This window comes from Parambassis ranga, chromosome 18 (genome assembly GCF_900634625.1).
Source record: "Parambassis ranga chromosome 18, fParRan2.1, whole genome shotgun sequence".
NCBI classification, from domain to species: domain Eukaryota; kingdom Metazoa; phylum Chordata; class Actinopteri; family Ambassidae; genus Parambassis; species Parambassis ranga.
The window spans coordinates 10,961,354-10,980,565 of NC_041038.1; the positions used below are offsets into that span (position 1 = coordinate 10,961,354).

General features: G+C 41.0%; 1 protein-coding gene across 1 annotated transcript in view; it reads left to right on the forward strand.

Moving 5' to 3' along the window:
• poln (polymerase (DNA directed) nu) overlaps positions 1 to 15,334 on the forward strand; it is a 35,890-nt gene extending 20,556 nt beyond the window's left edge. The window contains exons 17-25 of the mRNA XM_028429803.1: positions 2,344 to 2,455; positions 3,821 to 3,903; positions 6,949 to 7,080; positions 11,484 to 11,594; positions 11,675 to 11,753; positions 12,168 to 12,235; positions 12,342 to 12,403; positions 12,630 to 12,682; positions 15,295 to 15,334. Of these exons, the coding sequence (XP_028285604.1) occupies positions 2,344 to 2,455; positions 3,821 to 3,903; positions 6,949 to 7,080; positions 11,484 to 11,594; positions 11,675 to 11,753; positions 12,168 to 12,235; positions 12,342 to 12,403; positions 12,630 to 12,682; positions 15,295 to 15,334 (740 nt within the window). The remainder of the gene's footprint in view (positions 1 to 2,343; positions 2,456 to 3,820; positions 3,904 to 6,948; positions 7,081 to 11,483; positions 11,595 to 11,674; positions 11,754 to 12,167; positions 12,236 to 12,341; positions 12,404 to 12,629; positions 12,683 to 15,294) is intronic.
• The last annotated feature ends 3,878 nt before the right edge of the window (positions 15,335 to 19,212 follow it).

The window sequence follows — 19,212 nt, forward strand, 5'->3', positions numbered from 1 at the left end:
GCCCCGTGAACCGGAAGTAGCATGTCGCTAGCCGGATTCGCTCACCACATTTGCGTTCACACCTGAGCCACATTTGAACCAATCCAGCTAGATCCACCTCTCGTGGGTGGATCTAGCCGAATTGAACTCAAACTGGATTCAGCCGGATTGGAGGTGTTCACACTCGGAAAAAAACACATCTGGATTGATCTGGATGCGGCCGAATCCTGCTTAAGCCGCATTTTTTTCCCCAGTGTGAACAGGGTATATGACTCCTTCTGGCTGCATCTTTTTAAGTCCCTTTCAGCTTCTTTCTGTGTGTGTGTGACCCAGATTAAATGCTAAAAGGCCTTGGTTTTAACCTGCAGTATGAGTCAAACAGTCAGGGAAGTTCCTCAATGACTTTACTCCCTTCGATTCAGTCGCATTTACCTCAATAGTGACAGATGCTACTATCTTTCGATGCATATGTGCATGAAATCCTCATCCACCCTTATGCCATCATTCTTCCTTTCCCCACATTAGCACAAACCCATTACAGCTGGTTGCTTCATCCAAAGTGAAAATCTCTCTTATTTCCTTCCTGCTATTCAAACCATTTCTTCCTCCACATTTGGTGGAGTTTAATTTGATTTTGGAGCAGCTGTGCAGAGGAAGAAATGGGTCTGGGTGTAGTGGCAGTAATGGAATGTATTGCAGTCTTTGTGTCGGTGCGTTTAGGTATCCTCATGTGTGTATACAGTATATGTGGCTACATCTTCAGCAATGTTTCAATCCAGAACTACCTCTTTTAATTTATATTAATATTTTATCATCCAGTTGCAGTGATTCGTCGCTAATTGGAAAAGTCTTTTCGAGTATTTCTGCAATATTTTGTGTCATGTGATTTAGGGACTCAAAAAATAAGATGAATTGTAGTGTTGGAAGAGACAAATAAGACTTCTTCCATTCTTCTTCATAGCCTCTGGTTATCTATGTGGAAATTATTTACTTTCCTTAAATTATTGGTTTCAGCGAAAGATTGTATTTTTTTTCCAAGATCAGTTTAGTTTTTTGTTTAAATTTAATGTGTCAGAATTTTAAAGATGCAACAATTCTTTTGCTTGTCTCTCTAACCCACCTACTGGTTTTGGGTTTTAGGGGGTTAATGATATCAAGAACCAAAAGATAAATGTCCATTTTTGATACATACTGAAGCTGCAAATACAGACATGAAAAACACATGCGTGATCCTTAATTTAATCTTCGGCTCACAGTTACGTGTCTTTTCCTTAATAATCCAGCTTTGCATGGTGGAGCAGACAGATGCCTCAAATTATATTCAAATCATGGCAATTACAACAACCATGAAAAGGAAATATCAGGACATTTTGTTGGATTACTGTGATGCATTCACACAAAAAATGTATTATAGACAGTTAGGTAGGCAAGATAATGATAATATCATTAATGATTAATGATAATCAGATAATGACAGTATTTTAACAAAGCTTAGAAATAGCCTGAATACAGAAAAAACTGCTTAGTTGTGCATTTGTTTTAAAATTAGAGTGATAGGAGAAGTAAATGTGCTGTGCATCTCTGGATCTCATGTCTTGATTTTTTTATTTCTTTTTTTTAATTTTAGATACTTTAGTAATCCCAGAGGGAAATTGTTTAAGGCTGCTGCCAAGCAGTGTCATACAATGACTAGCAAGGCGTGCCACAGGCTAGGGTGAAGTGTCTTGCCCAAGGACACACAACATTGACTTTTAGGGAGGAGTTGGGATTGAACCACCAGCCTTCCGGTTATGGGACCACCCTGCTATACCACCACCCTGCTATACCACTTGTAGAAGTTCTTACCTTTTGTAACGTAGCTGCTGTACCTGTGAGTCTTTGACTCCGTTCAGCTTTGGTAAAATCGACTTCGACAGCCCAAAATCGTTCAGCTATCTAAAAAACATCAATGCTGAACTCAACACAGCATATAAAGAGGGACTGTTTCTTTTCCGAACCACCACTTAACCCTGAAAACAGCAGCAGGGAGAGACATGTAGGAGGCAGAGATTCCTCCACAGACAGCCCTTGCTCCTTTGGCCTTATTGTTGCTGTGTGTTGTTCTCGTTCCCACTTCACGCCCACCGTCTGAAGGTTGTTCAAAGCTGTTCTGGGGGACGTCACTAAATGAAGTGAAGATGGCAGGCACAGCAAGTGCACGAAATTGTAGTTCAGCACAAATAACACCTTCCATGGACAGAATGTCTCGGATTAAGTACCATGTTCATCTAAAAATATCTTCAAATGTATGATTATTAATGCGGCTTAAGCTAAATCTGTCTTTACATTATCAGTTATGTGGGGAACTGTGTGTGTGTGTTTTAGACTTCTGCCAGGTGGAGCTGCGTCTCCTGGCTCACCTCTCCTCTGACCCTGAGCTGCTCCGCATATTTATCAACCCTCAGGCCGACGTCTTTACCATGCTGGCCTCTCAGTGGTAGGTCTCCCACACACTCACACTAGTTTTCCCCTCATCTCCTTGCCAAGGTGAGTGTTGATGCTCCACAGGGTTTATCCTTCCCTCTCTTGCTCCCCAGCCTGTCTCTCTCATCACACTGCCAGCTCCTTGTCTTCAAACACTAATAATCCTGTTGCCACGGCAACCATGCCAACCACATTGCATTCTGTTTCTGTTTCATAGGTAGGACACCCCTGGGTGATTACATTGCTGTGCTGTTGAAGTATTTTTTGAGTGTGTGTGTGTGTGTGTGTGTGTTTTTGTTCTTTCTGTCTTTGTCTGTGTTTACATTTACAGGTGTGTGTGTGTCTGTGTTTTGTCTTTTTGATGCTGTGTGTGCACAGTTTTTGTTGTATGTGTGTCACACCTATGCACCTGTCATCTATCTCAGTCAGGTGCGGTGGCAGAGGGCAGCCAGTTAAACAGATTACCATATTAACAGCTCTGCTGAGGTTTTACAATGCGTCCCTTTCATTATCTCCCCTTCATATTTTAATGAATTAACTGGTGACACTGTGGCTCTGCTCGGATTACTCTCTGGACCCTCTCTCTCTCTTCCGTAGTCCTCTGTGTTGTTCTTACATTTGTCCCTTCACATTTATTTTATATAAATTTTTCCATCAGTCTCTTACATCATATTTCTAATTTGCTGGTTAGACAAAGCACTTATGACTGTTGAAAAAAAAAAGAGACAGAGGTGAGTATAGACAATGGGGTAAATTATGCAGAGAGCTTTTTTTATTTAAAGGCTTCCTTCCTAACTCAACTCAGATTACTCAGTCTTACTTTTTTTCTAATGCATAACATTTTTTTCGAATTCTTTGCTTTGACTAGTTTTTAAATCTAATCAATATAGTAAACCTCAAGTAAAAAAAAAAAAAATATTGCCTCTCCAGCAGGGGGCAATAAAAATCCAGTATGGACTATGTAGGACAATCATCCATCATTTACCTTTAACCCATCATTTCACATAGAAATACATGTATGTGTCTTCGTAGGAACAGCACAGATGGATTTTAATGGAATTACGTCATTTTTTTAAAAAGCTGTGTGATGTCATGTAATGCTGAAGTGTGTGTGTGTGTGTTGCAGGGTACTGTTTCAACACTGATAAACAGTGGCAGCTCCCTGTCAGCCCCTCCAGAAATGCCACTCTGCAGACGTGTTATCCCACCCTGTCTGATCCCAGTCTACAAGTCATATTACATAACCGTCTCTGTCTGTCTGGGTTGTCTGTCCCTGCTTCTTTCTGCCCATCATACTGTTTATTCTTTTTTTGTGTTATTGCTTATTGTGTTTTTTATTAATAGAAACACACATATCTCTCCGTCTCTGTTCCTTTAGGAAGGGGATGAGTGAGAGTGAGGTGACTTCTGAGGACAGGGAACATGCCAAACGCATTGTGTACTCAGTTGTGTATGGTGCAGGTGAGTACACACATATAATGGTGTCATAGAAAAGCTGAAAGACAAGGTTCAGAACTGTACGTGGATCATTGTGCAGTGAGATAAATGAACTGGCATCACATGTAATGTGAGTGTGGGGGGGGGGGAGAAGATATGGCAGTGAGTTTATCTTCCCCAACATGTAGGTTGTCATTACATAAACGTTTCCCAGCCATTTCCACTGGGACATGCTAACTGTTCTCCACGGTTCTCTTCATGTTGTGGATCACATTCCTGTTTTTACAGGGTGAACAAGGGTGTTGGGAGGAAGGGTGGGGGGGGCAGGAGAAGAAGATAAAAATAAACAAGAGGAGTGAGAGGATGATGAATGTATAATACACCCATGTGGCCCATAAAAACCTGGTCTATGTGACCCACTTATGGTTCACACACATGTGTGAACACACACATGACCAGAGCGACTCAAGTCGGAGTCATGTGAGACCGTTTGTGTGATGTTTCTGTGTCAGTGGATGCGGTGGAAGGGTGTTATAATAATCCTTGGCAATGTAATGTTTACATGTAACAATAGTGTTTGAGTGAGTTAATGAACATATGTTCATATATGTTCATTGCTTTGTGATATTCTAGTGTAAACCATGGTCTTGTCTTTACTGATAATAACTTAATTAATTAAATTAATAGGTAACTGATATTATATAAGCTACATTACATTATCAATCACAGTTTGTGATGAAGGGCGCCTCCTAATAACCTATGCTACCATATGATCAGCATGCACACAGCAGCGTTTTGTATAGTTCTCAAACAGGATTTATGAATTGACCTCATCGTAATCTGATGCTCTCTTTAGTTGGAAAAAAGATGGTGAGTTAGTCATCAAGAGAGGAGGTATTTATGTCTAACAGTCCAGCTATAGTATGCAGCTGCAGAGCTGTAGTTGTAGCTTTTAAGCTCTTAGTTGTCCTGTTTAATGAAATATAGAGTTTGCCGTTTATTGCTTTTCTTAGAAAGCAGAGTACTGTCAGACAAACACTGCTCCTGCGGATTCATTAGTTTCATGTGCTCGTCCATCATCAAAAACAGGACATTTATTGTGCTTCCTAAAAAACAACATGATGACAAAATAAGTTTGATTCAATTACCCAAACAGCAGTGACCCTGAAGCGCATGGTTTGCATCAGAATCTCCATTCAGGGCACTGGGCCAATGGAGATCTCTCACTTTGGATTGAGTTTGCTTTGATTAACAAAAACCTGATGCTCTCAGCTAAAGACGGGAGTGTTCTGTGTTATTTCTACTTCGACTAGAGTCATAGCTCAGTGGGAGATGTCACAGTCACCACACACAAAATGAATCAATGAGTCAATCCATGTAAACTAAATAAAACAGCAACAATAAAGGCTTTTTTATGTGAGACATGCAGTGAGGGGGTCACAAAATGAAATGCAGAAAATGTAGGCTAAAGAAAAAAATAAATAAAAGGGGGAGGTGGTTGGGAGGAGAGTAATGTAGGGGAAAGGGGAAGAGTGAGGAGTGGGAGGGGCTGAGAGAGAGAGAGAGAGAGAGCGGGAAGAGGAATGTAAAGGAGCTCCTGACCAGCATAGACAGACAGCTCTTCATGGAAGGATGCGTTGCTATGGTTACCAAATACCAAGGGAAGCTTTCTCCGATGAGACAATCGGGCGGCCAGGGAGGAGGGGCAGAGCGGTGCTGTGGATTCATACACGTATACAAATAGTTCAACGAATAAGGTTTGGTAGGATCAACGAGATTAGACACAGGTGTGAAAATACAAACCACAAAATAAAAAAAAATGTAACTATAAAAGGTTTTTACTTTAAACTTGCATATCAACAGGCTTTCTTAGTGTTAACCTGCTTTTGCAGGCAGTAACTGTTTCTCATTAAGGAAGGGTTTACAAAAAAGATTAATAGATGTATGAAGGGGAGCCGTGCAGAATCCAAGGTGAAAGTTCACTCCCTGATCTGCCCCTCATTCAACAGGAATGTGGGACGTCACACATGCAACACACATGCAGAGTGAGAGCTCTGCATCCACGCAACACCCACTTGGAATCATTGTCTTATTCTCATAACAGTAACTTTATGAGCTCACTGTACACCTGCTAAGCTCTTCTATTATTCATACTCTGAATGCTGCCTCTTTTATCTGCTGTCAGTCTTCCATAAATATTTAGCAGTATCCATATAATTATATTATATATTTTTCTTCTCTTCCTCTTCTGCTACAGCTTGTATGCATCCTAATGTCACTGGGAGAGCCTACTGCATTATTGCAGACAAAGAGATGGTGGCGGGGTGTTCTGTGGTACTTGGACATGATTTCTGCTTACAGAATCATCACACAGCTGTAAATTAGATCATAAATGGCTTCCAGACTGGTTGTGTTGTCACAAAACGTCTTTTATAAATTGCCCATTTCAATTTCTGCAGTGTAAAGGTCAAGAAACCAAGATATGATTACGAAAAATAAAGGTTGGCTGTGCGTTCTCTTCTCAAAACCCCATACACACTCAGTAACTGTGGCACCCATTAGCCCACCCTCTTCACTCCCCTTATTGATCTGTGCCTAACCTGTACACTGTGAAAGTCAACACACACACACACACACACACACAAGGTCTTTGTGCTTTGTGCGCCCCTCACAGCTTTGCCCTGATCTGTGCCTACTCTCCTTTTATCTTGTCCTCTTCAATCTCTCACTCTTCACTTGGCACTACGTGCTCCTCTTCATCTCTCTCACCCTCTAGTCCTCTCTGTCCTCTGTTCACCCACCTCTCTTTCAACTTTATTCTCCTCCTCTGGCCTCTCTAGTCTCCCTTCACCCCCTTCATTTAGTAACAGTAAGGGGTTATTTTGCTGAATGTATGCCTTCATGTCCATTTGAAAGCTTGAGATGTTTAACATTTACGTCATTACAGGATATATGATGTTAGAGGAAAAAGCACAGCAAATTATTAGACAACTCAGACTGAAGATTTCTATATATGTTGTATCTGCATCTCATTAAGGGCCCCTAGTAACAAATATGTTGTCTCCGTAGGTCGTGAGCGTCTGTCCGAGATCCTGGGGGTAAGCGCTGAGCAGGCCAGCCAATTCCAGGATAACTTCCTCCAGACCTACAGAGAAGTCCAAACCTTCATCCAGAGAACCATCCAGCAGAGCCACAAACAAGGTCTGTGCATATTCCTGTTGTTTCACCAACAGAAGGGACAGTTTGGTTTGTGTTAAGTGGAGTTGTATGAGATACGTGCTCAGATAAAGTGTATATAAGAACCGTGATCATCTATCAAACACACTTTTACAACTGTAAACTAAGCCTTCATGACCATTTACCTCTTAGAACACAAGTATATGTTAATTTTTAATCAAATTATTGTGATAAAACTCCAGTCACACAACAACACGACCAAACTATCGGCTCGAGGACCAGTATCACCATGTTTTGTGAGGCAAAATGAGTCTGGTTGTATAGAAAACACCTTGAAATGATGGCTTTTAGGTTGACCACTGCAGCCCATTGTGTGTGTGTGTGACCCCGAAGAAGATGTGCATGCATTGGCAGGAATGAGACAAATTGCCGAAGGGTCAATACTTTGCTTGAAGGCGTTGGGGTAGATATAGTGAGGGAGGGGTAGAAAGGATCTGATGGTTCAGGCGGGACACTATTTATATTCTGACTGATCTGCCAACACAGCACACCTGAGACTTGAAGACGCTCACACAAAATAGTGTAAACTCTGCACTTTAACCCTCTACATGAGCCGAATGTTGACAAGCATGAGGATGAGGTCAGGCAGATTCTCTAGTGTTCACCGAGGACTGAAACTCAGCCTCTAGTCAACAGTCTAACCTCCTCTAATATTGACTTATCTTTCCACTAATTACAGCCTAATTAAATAAGCAGTAATCAGTGAGAAACATACATGTGTGTCTGCTTAAGATACTTTTCCTGCACTTTTTCTAGTGTAAGAGCTGAAAAATAACATCAAGAATCAGGTCAGGGCAGGAGATGTTTTTCATGCCAGCTGCAACAGCAGACACCTTTGTCACAAACACTGACTGGCAGTGACGGGACAGACGGGTGCTCTATCACCCGCAGCAGCCTATCGCCGGTGACACAGCCCACTCCCCCGCTCATCATCGCCTCCCCCGGAGTCAGCTTTCCTAATCGAAGTGTCGTAATGGAGTGTTTCATGCACGGTTCACAGTAGAAGCCTCCTCATTCTAAGGCTGAGCAGAGTGATGGAGCGCCAAACAGTCGGCTTTAATTCAGCTCATCACCATGGTGATACTCCCATCAGAGACGGTGCTGGGATTTATCTGCCCCATTCGTCCCACACCGTCTGCCTGTCTGTCCCTCTCTCCTCCTGTCCATCTGTCCCAGTCTTCCTGGTTGTTCCTTCCTATCCTAATCCCATCTATCCATCCATCCATCTCACATTTCCATATCTTTTCTTTTTTCTTTCCCCTCCCTCATTCCACAACAGAAATACAGTTGATCGATAAAATCATTCTCTGTGGTCTGTGCTGACATACAGCCTTGCAGGCTTATGCAGACTTTGCACCAAGTTTATAGCTGATTGGTATCTGATACAGCAATATTCTGCTTCGAAGGGTTGATGCAGGCAGGCGGAGCAGTGATGAGGTGAACAGTGCAGGCTCAGCTACTGTCAAATCTGTTGAAAATGTACTGTAAAGGGCGACATGAAGATGAGGCCAGTCACAGTGAGGGTGCAGTGATAAAGTTGTGGACGACTGATGGGGGGAAAAAAAACAGTTTATTAGCTGCTAACACAAACAAAAAATGACTTTGTGTCTGCAGCTGCATTCCTCTGAATGATTCGCACTCTGTTTGACACTCACTGTCTTTGATATTAAAATGAGATAAAGCCGCCACTGTGGGTAAGCCTGTGCTGCTGTTTTTCATATCATGCACATTTCATTAACGCTCTTGGGATGAAGGCCGAATCTTCAGAATGTAAAAAAAAAAAAAATGAAACATGAAGACAGAAAGAGGTTTTTTTTCTAAACAACAGGGAATCAGAGATGAAAAGTAATCAAGTCTTCTGAAGACTGCAGCTGAGATGGGGAAGCCTACTTCTGCTCAAATATCAAAACACTCATAAACACATTTTCTGGCTGTGACCGACTGTCAAATATGAATGTAGATGTATTATATATTTAAATGCAGACCCTTGTCAATTGTGAATTACATCAGAATAACCTAATAGCCCTTATGTAATTCTCTATAATCAATATTTTTAAAACAATGTGCCGATAACTATGTGACTGAGAGTGTAAATGGGGTCAGACTTGCTGTAGTGATAGTTGCTGCAGAGAATCATCCCCCTGAATCTGCAGCTTTACAAAGCTTTGTAGAGTTTCAGCTCATTCAGCCAACTTCAGTGTTTGATTTAATCTTGCTGTTCTCATTGCACACAGCTATTTTCATTGAAATTGGGCTAAAAACAGGATAGTGATTACTGGGTGAACATAATGAAGCATTTAATTAATATGTAAAAACCCAAATATTCGCTCTCTGACTTACCTTGTATCTTATTTCCTGGCTTTCATTGGACACTGAGTTGGTGACAACATTTCACTATAAGCTTAACTGCTCCACACACAGTGAAGAGTAGGAGTCTGAGTGTGAGTAATAAAGGTTCTCCACCTCGTAGTGTGTTTTTTGGTGCTGTCCCCTGTCACGTGTCTTCTTCTAGGCCTGTGATGTTTTATTACTGACACAAAGTACACCACACATGGCCGTCATTGGGCCCTCACAGCAGAGGTCACATGCACGTCATGGGTCAACTCACAGTGTTTTTTTTCCCCACTATCTGTAATGCAATGATTTCCTATGCATTTATGCTTATGTGCATGATTGTGTGTGTGTGTTTTGGGAAGAGGGTCATTTAGGTTTCATGCCCTGGATGGCTTAGCTCATAGTAGTAAGGGATACTAAAGGGATTTAGCTGTAAAGCCTGCTCCATTGTCCACTTGGTGGAATGTACTGGTCCACCATGTGTGAGTGTGTGTGTTGCATACCTGCATAATGATAATGTGTGTGTTCTTGTATTATGTGCATATCACGTCACTGCACATTCTTGTCTCCCTTTGTGTGTTTGTGTGACTATACTGGGAATGTGACTGTGTTTCTCTTTGCTTTTGTATGTGAGTCATGTGTGGGTGAGTGTATGCTTGTGTCATTTGTAAGCCTGCTGTTACCATAATCACCTATAGTGCTGTATCAACAAATGACTTTTCAACACTTCTCTTCAGATCTTACCGTCTGAATGATTCAAAGTCGAGGGATCTTGTTGTTTTTGCTCTCCAACCTAGCTGTCAGTGTTGGAGTTGCATTGTGGGTAATATAGTCTCCAGGTTGACATGTATTGCCTTGTGTCCAACGGTGTGCCTGTCCAATCTAGAATTTGTTGCCAAGCAGAGCAACTGTGTGTCAGTTCAGTTTGTTATTAACTACACCACATGTAAGATCTGGTTGCGGTGAATCTGGTCTTCTATGCCTGCTTCATTAAAGACATTCTAATAACTCGGATCTTTGGAGAGAGTTTGCCTGGAAAAATACTGTAAGGTTTTTTTATAACACCCAAATTGAAAGGAAAAATAACCAAATGTCCTGAACACGGTCAATGTTGGAGAAAATGTGGTAATATGTCAGCTGGTCATTTTCACATTTTTTGGGAGTGCCCTGCTGTAGCCTTGTTCTGGACAGAGGTGATGACAGAAATTAGATCAATAATTGGACTCACTTTCAATTTTAGCACCACCTATCTAGGTAATCTGCCAACAGGACTTAAAAAACAGGATACATATTTATTGCGGATATTATTAGTGAGTGGTAAAAAATCTATAACCAGGAGATGGTTGAGCGAGGAACCTCCAACGGTGGTGGAATGGAGGGCGGTAGTGCAGGAAATCTATGTTATGGAAAGGAGGACCCTTTCCCTGACATACACACAGTATTTAAACAATTAATCATTTATTTTCTGCTTGTACTGTACTCATTTTTTTTTTTTTTTTTTTTTTTTTTTTTTAAGGGGGAAGAGGTTGTTGTATGTAGCCCATGAATGATCTTCTGTGGGAATGTGCTGTAGGCGAATCCTGAATGTTAGTTTCTTACCGGACTGATGACTGACCTATTTGTTGTTCTGTGTCTGTTCTGGGCACGCTCTGTGTACGCTGTGTTTAACGTATTAAAATAAAATAAAAATTAAATTAAAAAAAAAAATGAATAAAAAATAAAAGACATTCTAATAACAAAAATGGGCCGAATAACTTCAGTAAATTAAAAAAAAAAAAAAGACAATCTAGTCTCCTGTTCTGTAGCCTAATGTAACTTTCATCACTCCCATCATTGGAAATAATGGTTTAATCTTGGAAGGCTAATGATGCAGCACTCCTTATGAAGGTAACACCAGTCACTGTCAGACCTATGAGAATTTGGTTGAATAAGAGCAGATCAACCAACCAGTCAACCCTGCAACCCAAGATAAATTACCATTTGACAAGGACAAGAAGACAAGAGACCATTTTACATATTGTATTTTTGTTTAGGACACGTGCTGTCTATTATGGGTCGACGGCGAACTCTCCCCAACATCAATTCCCCAGACTGGGGCATCCGCATGCAGGCTGAGAGGCAGGCTGTCAACTTTGTGGTCCAGGGTAGGTTGACTGACAAATATGTGCAGTCATTTGTGTGTATGAGTCTCCTGATGAAGGTGTTTGGAGTGTGTGTTGTACAGGTTCTGCTGCTGATCTCTGTAAGATGGCCATGATCAGAATCTTCCACCTGGTCTCCTCCTCTAGCTCACTCTCTGCCAGGTACCTCCATTAATCATGCCACTGCTGACTGACTGAACGCCTTTCATAGCTCTCATGTTACGCCTAATCTCCTCTTCCACTGTAACAACCTACCCAGTGGCCCTTCACACTGTATGCCTTTCTAAATATACTCAGGAAAAACATGGTCATGTGCTTTATTTATGAAGGAGAACTGACTTGAGTCTGTCACGCCAAAACACACAAACAACATTGACTGGTTTACCAGCCCGCTTAATTTGTTGAGACAAGAAGGGGTGCTCCCAAATGACTGCTGTCTGTGCAAATACTCAGCTGAAGTAAACACACTTGAAGCAAGAGCCAAAATATACAAGAATTAGATGGGAATGTTTGTAGAGCACATTTTTATCAGTAGCAGCAAAGACTGTTTGTAAGTATGTGTATCTACATCTGTAGGCTGGTAGCACAGCTCCATGATGAGCTCCTGTTTGAAGTGGAGGACTCCCAGGTGGAGCAGTTTGCAGGTGAATTAACTATATACATGATTTGATTTTACTGGAATCAAAACTGTAAAAGAAACACTTGAAATGCGGTTAATTTTTATGCTTGTGTCCGTGGTCTTGTCCACAGCTCTGGTGAGAAGCACCATGGAGTCCCTTCAACACATAGATCATCTAGGAGTTCATCTTAAAGTGAGTCAAATAATTAAGAGGGTCTCATCTTTGTTCAATTAGGGATACAGATTTGTTTGTTGGAGCTGAGGCTAAAAGAATGAATTTCTCTCCCATCATTCAGCGAACTACGTAGCAACAGATGACTCTTAATAGTGTATTTAATGTTCTGCAATAACACCTTTGGTCGGCATCAAACTGAGCGACACACTGACACCTTTCCTTTTCGTTTGTGTGTGCTTCTCAGGTCCCCCTGAAGGTGGCAGTCTCCAGTGGCAAGTCTTGGGGATCCATGTCTGAGCTTATCATTCCTTCTAATGTTTCCTTCCCCTTGAGTCCATCCACCTCCCTCTCTTCACCACCACGCCTGTGAATTAAATCCACTTTTCTTTCCTCCCTCCCTCTCCATCCTTCTGCATTTCTCATTCCATTTCTCTCTCGTTCTCTCCACTTGTCCTGCATCCACATCGCTATGGAAACCAGGCAGCTGCAGCTCCCAGTTTCTTGCTTTCACTCCATCCGTATCCGGGGGCAACGGCAGGAGCCAGAGACTGGATTGCACCAGTTCCTTTTTTTTTTTTGCATTTTCTCGCTCTCCATCCTGCACTAAAAAGATTCCTTGTCCTCCCCCTCTCCTCTTCCTCCTCCTCTGTTTTCACACTATCTTGTTAGGACCAACGATGTTTTCTCTGCTCTGTTGCCAAGGTGAAGCTACATGTTCGAGAGTGGGCTTGATATTTATTGGTTCATAAAAATGGTTGTTGGCATGGCTTTATAAACAGGGATAGCGGAGCTTCTGTGTACCTGCAATAGGGTTTCACAGAAATGTTTTTATGCTTTGTTCATGTTGAATAAAGCTGCTTTGTACAGTGTTTTCTGAAGCTAATTTGTATGCTATATTTTAAGCAGAGATTAACTTCCTGTGGCACCGTTAGTAATTGAAGAGAAACATTCTGGTGGGGCAATAAAGAGTTTAGTGAGAGTTAAAAGACACCGTAGATTTTTAATACCGTGAAGACTTGAGATGCTCCTGTAGTTTAAACTGTACCTTGATCTATTTTTGCTCCAGCTTCTCAGTCTCTCTAGTTCATCTTTCATCTTCTCACTCGGCTCCAGCCCACTCACCCATTTTCGTCTCGTTTGGGCCTCTGTCACACACACACACACACACACATTCCACAAATTCTCATACACACACTTCAGAAGCACACACGCCCACACTTTTCTGTCCAGTCTGCCACCATGAATGCACTCGCACACATTCACTGGCTTCCAGGCACACTGACCGAGTTTCCTCGTCTCTGGCAGCCACAGCAAGACTCATTTTCTTTGCCCCTTTTTTTGTATATTGTTCTGCAATTAAGACCTTTTAAGCCCCCAAAATGGGTCTGGCAGACCTAAACGCCTTGTGACATTTTAAACAAAGCCTAACCTGAAATGTCACCTCATGTTTGGCTGCTAATTATAGGAGTTGTCTGGACAAAAGGTGGCTGCCGTTGCATCATGTACTTCCATTCCTGTAGTTTCTTTTCTTTTCCTCTGACAGGAATATCCTGTGCATTTGTTGATATGTGTGAATATGTTTGTTTTTTCACCAGTATGAGCTGTTCAGGGCCGGAGCAGTGGACAGTGTTATGGAAATCTGCCCCTCTATTCTTCCTCATTGTTCTGTGGTTTAAGGGTGCAAGCCCCCCAGCCTCCCCAACTCACTCTCTTTCTGTCTCTCACACAACAAGAGAAGCGTGAGACTGGTGTGTGCACATTCTAGAGGGCACCCTGCACATTTGGAGTATGGGCGTTTAAACTAATATGCCAGTAAAACAAACACTTATAAAGATGTGTGCACTTTTCCTGCACTCTTCACGCTAAAGCATGGAACAATCCCCAGCTATTTAACACATTGTTGCGAATCCACTACAATTCCAGGAAGGTAGCATCTTTTTCTATAATTTAAAAGAGGTTGTGAGCACATTCAGAATGTAGTTATGTTTTCTCTTTAATGACCTGTGCTGTTAACAGGCGCCGACGCCTCTGAAGATTCCAGTTGTCAAGGGCAACGGTATGAGTTTTCCTCCTAGCAGACCTGAAACATGTAAGTAGTCCCTCACTGTATTCTCAGAGCTCCCATCGATGACGCTTATATCATTTCAAAGCGAATATTTCTTCTTAGTATGAAAGAAACAGCTGGCTGTTGCAACATATAAAAGCTTAATGCATCGTCATTTTAATTGATACAGTATATATGTACATCCAGGTTTCAATCATCGTCATAATGCAAGAAATCCCATCTTTACATCTATACAGTGTTCCAGTTGTTGTCAGTATAAAAGAAAGGGTTAATAATCACAATAATAATCCCAATCATTCAAAGGAATGGCAGAAAGGGAACTGAAAGCTAAAAGACCCTAATACAAACCCGGTCTTACTGAGGTCGGGCAGACAGACTGGCCAAATCTGCTAAATCACCACACCAGTCCTGTTCATTCAAGAATTATGTATCACCCTTGTTTATGAATTTCAGCCCTTCTTTCCTCAGTTTCCTTTACACCCCCCCCCCCTCCTGTAACCTCTCTAACCTCAAGGGCCTCAGGCACTATTTACTCACTGCCCTACTTTACATGCCTATGGGCCTCTTTTCTGAAATTCCTCACCGTAGCCAAAACACCCCTCTTTTCCACCAACAGGTCCCCTAACCCTCGGGTACAAAGTTCCCTCAGTTACGATTTAACCCCCCATCTCCATTTATTTCATCCATCTATCCATCAGTTCCTCCTTCCATTCCTCTATCATTGCCGGCTGGTTGACCTGCCTGCCTCCCCACGGTGTGGCTGTGTATCAAACCCCTGCTGTGCTTTGTGCGGGTTGGTTGGTATCCTGGCAACAGACAACAGCCATGACGGGGCTCCAGACAGAGAGAGTGTCACTTGCACTGCAGCAGCTTGCAGTAGCTAGATAGCTCATTCCAGAAGTCAGGCCAAACATCTTCAGAAAACTATGCTATAAATCCAGTTGCCTTGATTTGAAACTCTTGGATATATAACATGCCTTGGATTACCCGTTGTCTTCACATGGATGGTGTGTGCTATAAGCTTACAGAGCTGCTGCAGTGGCAGAGTTATGGCGCTCTCTGACAACCTGAGAGTTCAAGCAGACAGGCAGGACAAGAAAGGCTGAACCCATTAGTGTCTGACGGTACTGGATATGGGCTTACTGTCAGATAGTACAGATTAAGACACCTGCACTACTGTAAAATCTCTTTTAATAGTATTTTTAAAATATATTTTTATATATTTTAAGTCCAAAGTTGCAGTTACAAAAGGAGTAAAAATGACCCCCAGATGCTATTTACAGTAAAATATACTTTACAACTTTACAGTTACTGACATATAGATTCAAAAAAAGACTTTGAATCTTGTAAGAAACATGGTGAAGAGTTGAGATTTAGGCAGCTGCAGCATATTTTTAATCTATTAGTTTCAGTCCCACTGACAGAGCAGCGGATGCCTTGTACAAGTTAACTAGAAGAAGTCTTTGTGATTAAATAAAAGCTTCTTTAAGAGATTTCCAGCATGAAACATGAAGCCATCTTGTTTTTTTTGTTTTTTACCTGTCTGCTTAAACTGCTCTTTCATTAGCATTCATTATCCCCCTCATGTCATTTCCTGTACAAATATGCAGAGGTACACCGGCGTACTTCAACCTTTTAAAAAAAAACAACACATCTTTGACACTTCTTTGTAAAGAAAAATACAAAAAAAAAAAAAAACATTTTACAATCAGACACCCCTTCAGGCTTCAGTATACTGAGTGGTAATGTCACAATGCCATTACTGCCACTGATCGGTACAGTATAAGGGATATAATATCAATGCAGCATTTTTTTTTAAATAAAATCCTTAATAGAATGTTGTTATTTTGCGGTTTGTCGGTTGGTTTTATTGCTTGATTAGATGGCACGTGGGCAGGATTTTTTTTTAAAAAATAATAATGAGTGTAGGATTCGGTTGAACAAAAGGAATAAAAACGCAGCAGTTACTGTCACCTTTGGCAAATTTCCATCTCCAAAAATAGCCGTGGGTATGAATTATACATTGTGGTATCATGTTCTGTATATATGCATAATGATACATACAGGAGAGAAAGAGGAACTTTATCCATATTTTTTATAGGAAATGTAAAAAAAAAAAAAAAAAAAATTAAACAACCTGTACTGTAATAGCAAAACAAGACACAGTTGTGCTACAAGTGCTTATGTGTTCTTGGCACCCGTGGCCTCAGTCCAGAGTGTGAGTCCTTCTGTGTTTGCCACAGTGGAGCAAAAATCCTCACCAGAGGTAGAGAGAGAGAGGGAGTCCATGCTGTGGAGCTCTGTTGCTGCAGACCTTCTCCACCCCACACACACACACACACACACACACACACACACACACATATACACACTCACACACACCCCCTCTGTTTAACTGCCAATGTGGCACATTCCTCCCTCGCCCCTCGCCCTCCTTGTTAGGTGGAACATTCCAGGCGACAACCATTTTCTGAGACAAAAAAAAATTTAAAAAAAAATGAAACTCCATTGGGGTCACTTAAAACCAGCAAAGATGACAGGTTGCAGTAAATAATACATCAGCAGTAGGCAGAGATACAGCTATTTACAATCACACAAAAACATCTAATGCAGTGGTGTAGTCACGTAATGAAAGAACCAATAGCTGCTTTTTTTTCCCCACCATTCTTCTCATTCATAAAGTAAAAAGCAACCAGGAAAGATTCAAAAACATAAAATATTGGCAGTTTACATTCATGCCTGTGAGTGTTCGCTCCCAGGGGCTGCTGAGCAAGGACACGCACCATCAGAAAAACACAACACACCCACAGGATCTGTACATTTGTGCAGTTTGGAATTCAATGCCCCTTCACCAATAGATAATCAGAACATGATACAAATACTGATATTAAACCAGAACTTCATGTGGCCACTGTAAAAGTCGAAGCTTCGGCCTCAGCTTGTGCCTCAGAGAGAGCATCACATGATCATTTTTGGGTTCTAAAGCACTCTGAAAGGGCCTCCTCTAACGGGAGAGGCATTTATGCAGCATACCTTCTCAAATCTCAACCAATAGGGAAAGCGCACTCAAACAAAACCAAATAGAAAAAGTGAGAGATTGATTTTTGTTTGTTTTTTTTTTTTGGATTGTACATCAGCAGAACATTTTCAGAGGAATGGTGTGTAACTAAACGTACACTCTGGTAGACGTTGCATACAGTTTAATCACTACATTCTAACACTAAAGTATGCAATGCCAGGTTTTAAAACAGAGGTGGGACTCTTCACAGGGCATAGCATTCACATGAAGTAGAAAACAGACATTGCTCAGACTAGAAATAAATGCATTATAGTCAGTGCACTTCATCTTTACAATTCATAATCAACCCTTTAACCTCCTTAAGCCATGCATTACACATAATATTACAACTCCAGCGTTTGATTCCAGTGCATAAGGCCTTGGCAAAGGCAGTTTGAATGATATTTACCTTTGTTCAGAATATGTAGCAGTGTGAATGATCATTTCTCTCAAAAATACATGAGGAGCTTTTTTTTTTTTTTTTTAATTTCATTAGGCAGAAACTGAGATTGGCAGCAGCAGAAATGGCTCAGAATTGACAGACTTCACATTCTTCCACAGTTTTGTTTTGTTGTTTTTTGTTTTTTTTTAAATTACAGTCCACCTCAGGAAAAGTCCACCTCTCACTCTCAACCTCAACCACCTCTCTGAGAGAATGGGCTGAGTCATGCAGTAGCCACCAGGAATAACATGTTTGAAACAATGAATCTGAATCCCCAGCACCCACTGACTTCTCATTTCACACAGCAAGCTTCACTTGTGTTGGTACCTAATTCCCTGCTGAGTTTCTAATCTCTGCATGAAGGTCAGTGGTAGCTGTTGCTCCAGAAATGTCAGAAAATACAGTCTGGTCCTGGTTTTTTTTTTTTTTTTTTTTTTTTTTTTCCGGGCTCTCCAGCAACAACCAAGTTCAAAGCATATGCATCAAGGTGGTGTGAGACATCCTCCGCCATGTTGGCCCAATGAAAACATCTGACAGTCAACTACTGTTTGATGCTTTCAGTGCTTTTGTGCCTTGTGTTTTACTTTGAAATAATTTCACAGGTGTCTCATTGGTCAAATTATGCCTAAATGATTAGATGGAAAACAAAAAAAATGTATGTCACGTACTTTTGGAGGCATTTGGAGTTTCAGTTGATTTATTTGTCATATGTACTGTCTGGGAGTGGATATTTTCTTTTTGCATCCTTCATTAAAAACTCCTTTCAGATGCTTTCAGTCATATGCGTTCACTCCTGTTGCGATCAAGGACAGAAACTAACTTTTTTTTTGTCCTCATGTCAGTGACATTTAATTCAAATTAAAGGTAAAATTTGGCTAAAAAATATACTGGCTTGTCACTGGTGTTAATTTCACACCCTTGTCTTGACTGACATAGAGATTAAAATAACATAAAGTCGTTATTTAAAAGAAAAAAACACATCTATGGTTCCACTGTATGCAATGTGCTAGGAGTTAAATTTGCATTCAAAGACACGTTTCATGCAAATTGTACAAGTTTTCTTTTTCTTTTTCTTTTTTTCCAAACAAAGAAACACACATTTCTTTTATATGTTCATAATAAAAAGAAGCTTATTTTCTTTTTATATATATATTTATATATATATATATATATATTGTTTATATATATTGTTTTTCTCTACACTTTTCCAGGGCAGGCACCGTACACACACTGGGTACAGAGGCATGCCACACTTGCATTGC